This window comes from Pristiophorus japonicus, chromosome 17, assembly GCF_044704955.1.
Source record: "Pristiophorus japonicus isolate sPriJap1 chromosome 17, sPriJap1.hap1, whole genome shotgun sequence".
In the NCBI taxonomy this organism is placed as follows: domain Eukaryota; kingdom Metazoa; phylum Chordata; class Chondrichthyes; family Pristiophoridae; genus Pristiophorus; species Pristiophorus japonicus.
The window spans coordinates 121,050,898-121,064,536 of NC_091993.1; the positions used below are offsets into that span (position 1 = coordinate 121,050,898).

The 13,639-nt window shown below is 46.4% G+C and overlaps 1 protein-coding gene across 1 annotated transcript in view; it reads left to right on the forward strand.

Annotated features, from left to right (window-relative positions):
- The window catches only part of nfasca (neurofascin homolog (chicken) a), a 208,154-nt gene that overhangs the window by 117,713 nt on the left and 76,802 nt on the right, over positions 1-13,639 (forward strand). The window contains exons 14-17 of the mRNA XM_070859232.1: positions 4,733-4,844; positions 6,120-6,286; positions 10,901-11,048; positions 12,802-12,926. Of these exons, the coding sequence (XP_070715333.1) occupies positions 4,733-4,844; positions 6,120-6,286; positions 10,901-11,048; positions 12,802-12,926 (552 nt within the window). The remainder of the gene's footprint in view (positions 1-4,732; positions 4,845-6,119; positions 6,287-10,900; positions 11,049-12,801; positions 12,927-13,639) is intronic.

Here is a 13,639-nt window from a genome sequence, read left to right on the forward strand (position 1 = left end):
TGAAGCATGTGGGAACCATTCTGTGAACAAGGGTGAGAACTTCGTTGGAATGCAGTCAATGAATATTCATAATGCCTGTTACAATAATTTACATTTTACGTTGAGTAGCTATAAATGTCAGGTCAGGAGATGCTGTATTTAATAGACAAGAAACGTTAGAAATAGGGCAATGTCAGGAACGTCTCCAATGTTACAGGATGGAACTAGTTAACCATATCTAGATGGATGTCGGGTAAATATGGACTCTTGGTGCTTGCTCGATTGGTTGCGGGAGTCAGGGAATATTTTCTTCCTGAATTTGGCCGTATGTATTCTGCCTCACCCAGGAGATAACATCGCAGAATCAGGATTAGAGGTGCATAAATATAGAATAGGTAGAGTGAGACTTGGTGGGTCAGTGTGAGTATAGAATGGATAGAGTGAGACTTGGTGGTTCTGATGGTCTTTCCCCATGACTCTTCGTTGCGTTTATTTAAAGCTACAAGGTTGACGCACTATAAGAGTCATCATCATGGCAGTCCCTCGAAATCACTTCCACTCTTAAAAATGAGTCGTTAGGTGACTGAACAGTCCAACACCCATCATCATAGGCAGTCCCTCAGAATCGAGGAAGACTTGTCAGGGAGGCTTTGAAGGTGTCCTTACATAGAAATATAGAAACATAGAGAATAGGTGCAGGAGTAGGCCATTTGGCCCTTCGGGCCTGCACCACCGTTCAATAAGATCATGGCTGATCATTCAACTCAGTACCCTTTTCCTGCTTTCTCTCCATATCCCTTGATCGCTTTAGCTGTAAGGGCCATATCTAACTCCCTCTTGAATATATCTAACGAACTGACCTCAACAACTCTCTGCGGTAGCGAATTCCACAGGTTAATAACTCTCTGAGTGAAGAAGTTTCTCCTCAACTCGGTCCTTAATGCCTTACCCCTTATCCTTAGACTGTGACCCCTGCTTCTGGACTTCCCCAACATCGGGAACATTCTTCCTGCATTTAACCTGTCCAGTCCTGTCAGAATTTTATATGTTTCTATGAGATCCCCTCTTATTCTTCTAAACTCCAGTGAATACAGGTCCAGTCGATCCAGTCTCTCCTCATATGTCAGTCCTGCCATCCCGGGAATCAATCTGGTGAATCTTCGCTGCACTCCCTCAATAGCAAGAACGTCCTTCCTCAGATTAGGAGTCCAAAACTAAACACAATATTCCAGGTGAGGCCTTAAGACCTTCCTGCTCCTATATTCAAATCCCCTCGCTATGAAGGCCAACATGCCATTTGCCTTCTTCATCGCCTGCTGTACCTGCATGCCAACTTTCAATGACCGATGTACCATGACACCCAGGTCTCGTTGCACCTCCCTTTTTCTTAATCTGTCGCCATTCAGATAATATTCTGCCGTCCTGTTTTTGCCACCAAAGTGGATAACCTCATATTTATCCACCTTATACTGCATCTGCCATGTATTTGCCCACTTACCTATCCAAGTCATCCTGCAGCCTCTTAGCATCCTCCTCATAGCTCACACTTAGTATCATCTGCAAACTTCATCTAAATCATTGATGTGCATTGTAAATAGCTGGGGTCCCAGCACTGAACCCTACGGCACCCCACTAGTCACTGCCTGCCATTCTGAAAAAGACCCGTTTATCCCGACTCTCTGCTTCCTGTCTGCCAACCAGTTCTCTATCCACATCAATACATTACCCCCAATAGCATGTGCTTTAATTTTGCACACTAATCTCTTGTCAAAAGCCTTTTGAAAGTCCAAATACACCACATCCACTGGTTCTCCCTTGTCCACTCTACCAGTTACATCCTCAAAAAATTCTAGAAGATTTGTCAAGCATGATTTCCCTTTCATAAATCCATGCTGATTTGGACCGATCCTGTCACTGCTTTCCAAATGCGCTGCTATTTCATCTTTAATAATTGATTCCAACATTTTCCCCACCACTGATGTCAGGCTAACCGGTCTGTAATTCCTCGTTTTCTCTCCCTCCTTTTTTAAAAAGTGGTGTTACATTAGCTATCCTTCAGTCCATAGGAATTGATCCAGAGTCAACAAACTGTTGGAAAATGATCACCAATGCACCCACTATTTCTAGGGCCACTTCCTTAAGTACTCTGGGATGCAGACTATCAGGCCCTGGAGATTTAGCAACATTCAATCCCATCAATTTCGCTAACACAATTTCCTGACTAATAAGGATTTCCTTCAGTTCCTCCTTTTCGCTAGACCCTCAGTCCCCTAGTATTTCCGGAAGGTTATTTGTGTCTTCCTTCGTGAAGACAGAACCAAAGTATTTGTTCAATTGGTCTGCCATTTCTTTGTTCCCCATTATAAATTCACCTGATTCTGACTACAAGGGGCCTACATTTGTCGTCACTAACCTTTTTCTCTTCACATATTTATAGAATATTTTGCAGTCAGTTTTTATGTTCCCAGTGAGCTTCCTCTTATACTCTATTTTCCCCTTCCTAATTAAACCCTTGTAATGCTTCCACTGCCCACCTTTGGCTTGTTTGCCGTGGACGAGTTCAGATTAGAACACTTGCTCCACAGTCCCTGTCACAGGTGGGACAGACAATCGTTGAAAGAAAGGTGGGTGGGGAGTCTGTTTTGCCGTACGCTCCTTCTGTTGCCTGTGCTTGATTTCTGCACGCTCACGGCGATGAGACTCGAGGTGCTCAGAGCCCTTCCGGATGCACTTCCTCCACTTAGGGCGATCTTTGGCCAGGGACTCCCAGGTGTCAGTGGGGATGTTGCACTTTATCAGGGAGACTTTGAGGGTGTCCTTGTAGTGTTTCCACTGCCCACCTTTTGCTCGTTTGCCGTGAAGGAGTTCCGAGTAGAGCGCTTGCTTTGGAAGTCTCGTGTCTGGCGTGCGAACGATGTGGCCCGCTCAACGGAGCTGATCGAGTGTGGTCAGTGCTTCAATGCTGGGGATGTTGGCCTGGTCGAGGACGCTAACGTTGATGCGTCTGTCCTCCCAGGGGATTTGCAGGCTCTTGTGGAGTCATCGTTGGTGGTATTTCTCTAGTGACTTGAGGTGTCCACTATGTATGGTCCATGTCTATGAGCCATACAGGAGGGCGGGTATCACTACAACCCTGTACACCATGAGCTTGGTGACAGTTTTGAGGGCCTGATCTTCAGACTATAAGAGTAGCCCAATGAAGGCCTATGTAACTAGAAGTTGCTAACTGTTTATCCTTTGCATCATCCATCATTCGGATACTCAGAGGGAAAGAAAATCAGAAAAATGGTCATTGGTGGTTATTCAGATCTGAAGATGGTAGTCATCTGACCCAGACAACAACAACAACATTTATTTATATAGCACCTTTAACATAGTAAAACATTCCAAGGCACTTCAGAGGAGCATTATAAAACACAATTTAACACTCAGCTACATAAGGAGATATTCGGGCAGATGATCAAAAGCTTGGTGAAAGAGGTAGATTTTAAGGAGAAAAGAGAAATAGAAAGGTTAGGGGAAGGAATTCCAGAGCTTAGGGCCCAAGCAGCTGAAGGCACGGACACTGATGGTGGAACCATTAAAATCAGGGACCCTCAAGAGGCCAGAATTTGAGGAGTGCCGAGATCTCGGAGGGTTGTGGCGCTGGAGGAGATTACAGAGATAGGGGATCATCTGAACCTGTCAATTTTTAACAAGAGCAAAGAGTATTATTTTTGCTCACCCTTTAGTTCCCGGCACTCACACTTCACCCTCAAGTTATCTGATACTTGCTGAAGAGGCAATGACCACTGCGCTGCGCCGCTCAGTCAATAGGTCCTCGTGTCAGCCTTTGGTTCAGTGATAGCACACTTGCCTCTGAGTCCAAAGGTTCTAGGTTCCTGCTCCACTCCGGAGACTTGAGCACGTAAGCTCAGCTGAAACTCTGGTGGGTGCTACGTGGGCAGAGGGGCCATCTATCGGATGAGGTGCTAAAGTGAGCCAGGGCTCCCGTGGTGGTTTTTCCAAAGAAGACCAGGCAGTTGTACTGTTTATAATGATCCCTCAACCAACACCGCCAAACCAAATTAACAGGTCATTCAACTCATTACTGCAATGTATTTGCTTCATGGGTTCTTTGCTTAAGAATTCATAGCAACACATTGCCTTTAAGAACTAGTTGGTTTATTAGCAAAAGGTTTAACAATCACACCACACATTACCATTTCATCCACCAGGCTCACAACTGTATACCTCATCGTGGATCCCCCGAACTCAACTGGCTGCTGTTTTATTGAGTCTTGTGAACTTCACATGACTAGCTAAGCCACTCCCAACTCAACAGCTCTACAACTATTTTAAGTTGAAACAATAATCAAGTTCCCCCTGATTAAAGGGGCACTGAAACCGCCACATTAAACAAATTAAATTTTCGACATTAAACTTAAATCAAATTAAAATTTGGTTGCCAGGGGTGATGATGCACTCCAGTCCTTCGGGCGCCCACCTCTTTTTAACAACTCTACAAACATGTGAGCACCCTCACCGATGCATACACTACAATTACGATTTGTGGGACTCTGCTTTGGGCATTTTGCTTGCAAAAGATCAGTGGCCTACATTTCATTGGTTGTGAAGAGGTTTGGTGCCATTGAATGCAAGTCTACCTTTCCTACGGTGGTAGAACAATATCTGCCATCCTCCGGCACCTACTCGTTAGTATTTTTGGAGAGCTTGGCTCAGACGCCGCTGATGGAATGTTCTTTGTTTACAGACGTTCAACCGCGGATACTGTCCCGACGGAATCAAATCGTCAAAGTGATTGAAAATAACCGGACAAAGCTTGAGTGTCGTTTCTTTGGTTCTCCAATCCCCACCCTGCGATGGTAAGGGGCAGGTTACTGAATCGTTGATTAGTATTACACAGTATTTACAGCACAGAAACAGGCCATTCAGCCCAACAGGTCCGTGCTGGTGTTTATGCTCCACACGAGCCTCCTCCCACCCTACTTCATCTCACCCCATCAACATATCCTTCTATTCCTTTCTCTCTCATGTGTTTATCTAGCTTCCCCATGAATGTATCTGTACAATTCGCCTCAACCATTCTCACCACTCTCTGGGTATAAAAGTTTCTCCAGAATTCCCTGTTGGATTTATTAGTGACTGTCTTATATTGATGGCCCCCTAGTTCTGGTTCCTCCCCCCCCCCCCCCACCGCAAGTAGAAACATCTTCGCTGTGTCTACCCTATCAAATCCATTTCGTTATCTGAAAGTCCTCTATCGGGTTAACCCTCAGAGCTGGATTTCCCACAGCATCTCCGCCCGGTTTCTGATCGGTTTCGGCGAAAACCGGGTCGGCGGAAATTTCCAGAGAGAGTTCTGCCGGCGGCTTCGAAATACCGCTGGGGAGTGGACCGCTGGTATGCACCGTCCAAAAACCGCTATCGCCCAAGTTTTGACCCAGCGTTGACCCCGTAGGTATGTAGAGAAAAACCGCCCATGAGCATCAGTGGGAGCTGGGCAGTAGGTAAGTAGCCCTGCAAACAAAGGTAAGTTAAAGGGCTTTTAATTATTTTAACATTCTTTTAAAGCGATTAAGTTGAAAAGGGTCCGGAGAAAGTTTTCTGATTTTTTTTATTTTTTATTTTATGGTTTTTGGAAAAAATATTTTTTGTGTTTTTCCCCCCTCCTAAACCCAACCCGCAGCCTCGGTCTAAATTTTAGTAATTACCGCCATTTTGTTTAAGAACCGCCCAATTGGCCCAGGATCGAGTTTTCCGCCGAGACTAAGGTTCATTTTTCATCGCTGGGCGGAACTTTTTCCTTTTTTTGTTGGAATTTTCGCCCGTGGTAATTTTAAAATCTTAGCAGTATTTTGGGCGGCATTCCAGTTCTGGTGGATGTTTTGGAAATTCTAGCCCATTGTCTTCTCTTTTCTAGAGCATTCAATCTTTCCTGATAGATGTAACCTCTCAGTTCTGGTAAATCTATTCAGCACTTTCTCCAGCGCCTCTATATAATGTAGAGACCAGAACTGTTCACGGTGCTCCCAAGTGTGGCCTAACCAAGGCTCTGTACAGGTTCAACACAACTTGGTGCTTTATAGCATCGATTGACATCCCATCCTTTCTCTGAAGTTGTTCCTTTGTGTCTTGAGGTTTAAGGACGGACAGGGCAATAATCTTTATGGAGGAAACTACATCATCCATGACAACGGGACTTTGGAATTGCGACGAGCTCGGAAGGGCGATGAGGGGACCTACACCTGCATTGCCACCAACATGCTGGGCAAGGCCGAGAACAAGTTGCGGCTGGAGGTCAAAGGTAAGATTTGTCGTGCCAAGTAGAGAGGCTTCTGTCTCTCTGTCGACCCGACTTCTTTTCTAGAACCTGATGCAGGTTCTGTTTTTAATGGACCTGTTTGTTTTGTTTTGAGCGATAAGGGAGTCGAGGGTTATGGGGGAGCGGGCAGGGAAGTGGAGTTGTGTCAATGATCAGATCAGCCATGATCTTATGGAACGGGGGATCAGGCTCGAGGGGCCGAATGGCCGCCTCCTGCCCCTATTTCTTATGTTTCTTATGTTATGTTTGCCAGATTCTCGCTGAGATGGGATTCCAAAGAGAAAGATATCTCTGGTTTCAAGAGGTACCACCTCCGTCCTTTTTTTGCGTTTTCATTGGAAAAACTGCTAGCCTTGGCCGGGCGAAAGCAGAAATACGGCGGATGCTGGAAATCTGAAATAACATGAGAAGATCCTGAAAACGCTCAGCAGCAACGTTTCCTCGAAGCTGCAGGGCTGCTCAGCTCTCCGGGCCAACAAACAACGGGGGAGGGGAGAAAAAGGCAAAAGGGAAGGTCTGTGTTGAGTGGAAGGCAGGAGAGATTACATGACAAAGACGATGATGGTGAAAGGCAAAAAGAAATAAGAACATAAGAAATAGGAGCAGGAGTAGGCCATACGGCCCCTCGAGCCTGCTCCTCCATTCAATAAGATCATGGCTGATCTGATCATGGACTCAGCTCCACTTCCCTGCCCGTTCCCCATAACCCCTTATTCCCTTATCGTTTAAGAAACTGTCTATTTCTGTCTTAAATTTATTCAATGTCCCAGCTTCCACAGCTCTCTGAGGCAGCGAATTCCACAAATTTACAACCCTCTGAGAGAAGAAATTTCTCCTCTTCTCTGTTTTAAATGGGCGGCCCCTTATTCTAAGATCATGCCCCCTAGTTCCAGTCTCCCCCATCAGTGGAAACATCCTCTCTGTATCCACCTTGTCAAGCCCCCTCATAATCTTCTACGTTTCGATAAGATCACCTCTCATTCTTCTGAATTCCAATGAGTAGAGGCCCAAACTACTCAACCTTTACTCATAAGTCAACCCCCTCATCCCCGGAATCAACCGAGTGAACCTTCTCTGAACTGCCTCCAAAGCAAGTATATCCTTTTGTAACTATGGAAACCAAAACTGCACACAGTATTCCAGGCATGGCCTCACCAATACCTTATATAGTTGTAGCAAGACTTCTTTGCTTTTATACTCCATCCCCTTTGCAACAAAGGCCAAGATACCATTGGCCTTCCTGATCACTTGCTACACCTTCATACTATAATTTTGTGTTTCATGCACAAGTACCCCCAGGTCCCGCTGTACTGCAGCACTTTGCAATCTTTCTCCATTTAAATAATAACTTGCTCTTTGATTTTTTTTTTCTGCCAAAGTGCATGACCTCACACTTTCCAACATTATACTTCATCTGCCAAATTTTTGCCCACTCACTTAGCCTGTTTATGTCCTTTTGCAGATTTTTTGTGTCCTCCTCACACATTACTTTCCTCCCATCTTTGTATCATCAGCAAATTTGGCTAAGTTAAACTCAGTCCCTTCTTCCAAGTCATTAATATAGATTGTAAATAGTTGGGGTCCCAGCACTGATCCCTGCGGCACCCCACTAGTTACTGATTGCCAACCCGAGAATGAACCATTCATCCTGACTCTTTTTTTTCTGTGGTAGTGGGACAAGTGAAGAAAAATAAACATAAGAACATAGCAGGAGTAGGCCATACGGCCTCTCGAGCATGTTCCGTCTCCATCACATTGCTGGTTTGTGGGAGCTTGCTGTGCGCATATTATCTGCTGCATTTTCCACATTACAACAGTGACTACACTTCAAAAGTACTTAAGCGCTTTGTGACGTCCGAAAGGCACTATGTAAATGCAAGTCTTTCTTTTCTTTTAGTTGAGATACTTGCGGTAAAATGAATTTTTGGAGAATTCACCGCGTCACAATTTCGAGATGGACGGATCCACCAGCTCGGCCTTGTAGAATTCTGAAGTATCTATTCTAATGCCTCATTTTTTAAACCCTTCACTCTGGTTGCGTGAGAAACCGCATGTTTCAAAGTATTACCTCACACAGTTGGTTGGACCAGTTTTAACTCCCCAACACTCAATCACACTCCATAATTTTCCAGATCTAGGGCAGGTGCCTTTTCAAGGCTCGTGCTCACAGGGACAGTTCCATGGCCTCCTTATCAACTAAAACACTGTCTAGACTGGGATCCTTGTTTATTTATTCATTCACGGGATGTGGGCGTCGCTGGCAAGGTCGGCATTCATTGCCCATCCCTAATTGCCCTTGAGCAGGTGGTGGTGAGCCGCCTTCTTGAACCGCTGCAGTCCGTGTGGTGAAGGAACTCCCACAGTGCTGTCAGGGAGGGAGTTCCAGGATTTTGAACCACTGATGATGAATGAACGGCCGATATATTTCCAAGTCAGGATGGTGTGGAACTTGGAGGTGGTGGTGTTCCCATGCCCCTACTGCCCTTGACCATCTAGGTGGTAGAGGTCGCGGGTTTGGGAGGTGCTGCCAAAGAAGCCTTGGCGAGTTGCTTCAGTGCATCTTGTAGATAGTACACACTGCAGCCAGGGGGCGTCGGTGGTGGAGGGAGAATCCTTGTATGATTAATTCCTATGAAAGCCAATTCAGGGCCAAAATTGTCCTCAGCAGGAAATTGGGGAGAGCACTTTGAGTTAATTGGAAATTTACCGCCTGGCGGGAGTCAGAGGGAAGGGCCGAAACATTGCCTTACCGCCCCATTAGAGGTGGCAACGGGCCTTAAAGAAGGGGGCAATCGCCTTGTGGGTAATTATTACTAACTGAACATTGCTACCAGAAATTCACTTAAATGCTGAAGTTAATAAGACTTTAACTGTTTCCTTACAGCTGTGGTATGGTTGCTGTTGCTCACCCACTCACCAACTTTGGGGCAACAGGATATGGAGACACATATCAATGGACCTTAAAAAGGGTACAGAGGAGCTTTACTAGGTTGTTACCAGGGATGAGGGAATTCAGTTGTGAGGAAAGCTTGGAGAAATTAGAACTGTTCTCCTTGGAGCAGAGTAGTATTAGGCAGTTCCTCGTATTCCACACCAAAAATAGATGAGTTCACAGGTGTTTCAATGAGGGACCTGACAATCCAGGTCCCGAACTACATCCTGAAGGTTGGAAGATGCCTGTGTGTGGATTTTTTTAACGTGGGGTGGCCGTTGCACACCAGCCACCACACGGGCTTGACAGAGCTCGGTCTTGGTCCAGTGGCAAGGGTTAACCAAGATGACTGGAGACCAGCTCTGCTGCCCGGACCTAGTGCGCTCACATATCGCAGTGTGGGCTGGGCCCGTGCTGCCCCTGGGCCCTCGCCTCTCCTGGGCCCCGATCACGACGCTCCTGGGCCCTGATCTCTCACTGCTCCTCCGCCCCGATCAAAAATGGAGCAGTCAGAGACAGGACATCAATTAGTCTCCTCTTATCTTGGAGACATCAAAAATACCAACACTGTTATTTGAAATATCAAAATATGAAACTCCTGCCGAGTTGAAGGGTTATTAACATCAGCAGAAACCAATGCCAACTAACAATGAACACAGTTCAGTAGGAGCAGAAAGAAAAGAAAGACTTGCATTTATATAGCGCCTTTCACGACCACCAGACGTCTCAAAGCGCTGTACTTTTGGAGTGTAGTGGCTGTTGTAATGTGGGAAAACACGGTTAAGAGGTGACCAAGTGGCTTTCAAGATGATGAAAGGTCTTGATAGACCTTTCTTCCCTCCGGCGAGTGGGTCCATAACCAGAGGTCATCGCTTTCAAATCATTGGCAAAAGAGCTCGAGGAGGGATGGGGAGAATGCTTTTTTGCACTCGGAGAGTTGTCGGGATCTGGTACTTTCTACCTGAAAAGGTGGTGGAAGCTGATTCCATAAATGATTTTAAAAGGGATTGGGACAAGCAGTTTGGGGAAGGACTAAACATGACAGCTCTTTCAAAGAGACAGCACGGGCATGACAGGCCAAATGGCCTCCCTCTGTGCTGTAAGTTTGTACGACGCTTTGACATTCGAGTTGGTTATGGAGCAAGTTGGTTGTTTGACCTCCCAGGCAACAAATGGTGTGCGGGAAAAGGGGCGGCAAAGGGAAAGTAACAAATGAATAGGAATCTTTATCTTACAGGGTCAATGTACATCCTCCCAATGGTACGTTCCCCCCCCCTTCCCACAGTCGCTTTAAAGACAACATAACTAATTATAATAATAATTCATTAATACTAGCCTTCGAAAGGGAATTGGATAACTATTTGAAGGAGAAAAAATTGCAGAGATATGAAAAAAAGAAAAGAGAAAAAGAAAGACTTGCATTTATATCGCACCTTTCATGACCACTAGATGTCTCAAAGTGCTTTAGAGCCAATGAAGTACTTTTGGAGTGTAGTCACTGTTGTAATGTGTTGTAATGGGGAGAGCGCGGGGGAGTGGGACTAACTGGTCTGCTCGGAAGGAGCTGGCGCGGACTCAATGGGCCGAATGGCCTCATTCTGTGCTGTACTATTCTATGATTCTGTGACGCAAGCTTTTTAAAATTTTGTTTGGCCTTGACTTAGACCCTACGAGGATTATAAAGGCTCCAGACTCCATCGTAGTGAAGAGATCGCTTGCTGCGAAATTTGACTGTAAAGTGAGACACGATCCGACAATAAGACTGACGGTCACCTGGCTGAAAGACAACAAAGTTCTGTCCTTACCGTGGAGGTGAGTGGTCCATGCTCCTGTGTGCAGCTTCCTCATCGCCTCAGTGCGTCTCCGATCCTTTGCTGGAGTCGTTCTTTCCCACGGGCTCTGACCTTTTGGCCGGAACCACGAGTAACAGGCTGTTTGCCCGCTCTTTTATTGTCTGACGTCAGCGTACTTTTCGGTGATCTGCAGGACGCGGAAGGTTTCAGTTCTGTCCCTTGGTCCGAGCAGAGGGAACGGTGCAATTGACCCTCAGTGCCCCTGGGCTGAGGAGCAAAAGCAAAACTCGTTATTCCTGCTGAAATGTGCACCGAAAATAGATTTGGCCAGGATTGGATCATCATAGGCAGTCCCTTGAAATAGACTTGCTTCCACTCTAAAAGTGAGTTCTTAGGTGACTGAACCATCCAATACGGGAATTACAGTCTCTGTCACAGGTGGGACAGACTGTGGTTGGAGGAAAGGGTGGGTGTGGAGTCTGGTTTGCCGCACGCTCCTTCCGCTGCCTGCGCTTGGTTTCTGCATGCTCTCGGCGACGAGACTCGAGGTGCTCAACGCCCTCCCGGATGCTCTTCTTCCACTTAGGGCAGTCTTTGGCCAGGGATTCCCAGGTGTTGGTGGAGATGTTGCACTTTATCAGGGAGGCTTTGAGAGTTTCTTGAAATGCTTCCTCTGCCCACCTGGGGCTCGCCTGCCGTGTAGGAGTTCCGAGTAGAGCGCTTGCTTTGGGAGTCTTGTGTCTGGCATGCGAACAATGTGGCCCGCCCAACGGAGCTGGACGAGTGTGGTCAGTGCTTTGATGCTGGTCAAGTAATCTGTCGACACTTAGTCGGGCAGAATTTTCGATTACAAGATGGTGGCAGGGAACTGCGCTCACATGTAATGCATAGCTGAAAATTGCAGGCTTAATGCCCATCAATGAAAAGAAAATTGTAGACCATGTGCCAATGGGCAAGGCTCACTGCTGTCGGTGTAGCTTTGGAAAATAAACCCAGTGTCTACTGACACATGATAAGTACACACTTGGTTGAAGTAGTGAAGGGCAACCAGTTCCTGTAAGAGCAGTACCTCACCAGCATGGGTCAGTACCTCATCCCTGCCTTTGTTACCTCCAGACTTGACCATTCCAATGCACTCCTGGCTGGCCTTCCACATTCTACCCTAAATAAACTCGAGGTGATCCAAAACTCGGCTGCCCGTGTCCTAACTCACACCAAATCCCGCTCACCTATCACCCCCTGTGCTCGCTGACCTACATTGGCTCCTGGTTAAGCGACGCCTCAATTTCAAGATTCTCATCCTTGTTTTCAAATCCCTCCATTGCCTCGCCCCTCCCTATCTCGGTAATCTCCTTCAGCCCCACAACCACCCCCCCGCCCCCCGCCCCACGAGATGTCTGCGCTCCTCTAATTCTGCCCCCTTGAGCATCCCTGATTGTAATCGCTCCACCATTGGTGGCTGTGCCTTCTGTTGCCTGGGCCCCAAGCTCTGGAACTCCCTGCCTAAATCTCTCTACCTTTCTTTCCTCCTTCAAGACGCTCCTTAAAACCTAGCTTTTTGATCAAGCTTTTGGTCACCTGCGTTAATTTCTACTTACGCGGCTCGGTGTCAAATTTTTATCGTGTAATACTCCTGTGAAGCGCCCTGGGACGTTTCACTATGTTAAAGGAGCTATATCAATACAAGTTGTTGTTGTTTTTGGAACCTTCAGGAGAGATGGGGTAGAAAGCAAAAATGAATGGAAATGACTTAAGACTTTCTTTACTTTCAGGATGAAGAAAGATGAGGATTCTTTAACGATCATCAACGTGTCTGAGCGAGATGAGGGGATTTACACGTGCATAGCCAGCACAGAACTGGACAGTGACTCAGCCAAGGCACGGCTCACTGTTCTAGGTAAAGTTAATGATCTTATTCGCTCTGCAATTCCAAACCGCAAGTTGGGAAGTTAAGTGAATTTAATGCTACCAGTCTTCTGGTGACTCAGAAATTGGGCATTTCTCTCTTGAGCTCCATTCCCCTCTTCCCATTAAAGGAAATGATGGAATGTTTTTTCTAACTCCACATCACTCCGTCCAGGGTCACAGCACAGCCTCCCAGGCAAGATGGCCGACTTCAAGCGATGGGCAGCCCTGAGGGTCAAGTCCCATGACCCTTTGCTTGGGCAGATGGGTCGTCTGGTGGAAGTGCTTCTGACATGTTAGATGTTTGAATGGTTGGTGTTCAACTTGCTCAGTGCTCACTTGGTGCACTTTCACCCTTGTTGCCATGGGGACAGTAGCTTCGACTGCTGCCATTTTGTCAACTAAGTGTGGACCATGGACTTTGTGTTTTTCAAATTATTTATGCCAGGCAAGTACCATGACGCCTGAGCTCCCCGTATCAGGAGGTACAAATAAGATCATAAGAACAGCTGATGATGAGAAAGTGTCCTTTGGGCTATCAAAACTCATCCCTTTAATGTCAGTAATGAGGTGGGTTTGTCCAGAGCACGACTGGCTTTGGAGGAGGGAACAAGACTACGAGGAAAGGCAGATTCAGAACACTATCTAAGTTGCACTATCTAAACCAAACTAGTCCCAAGCCAATGGCAGACAGAGCCTTAACCA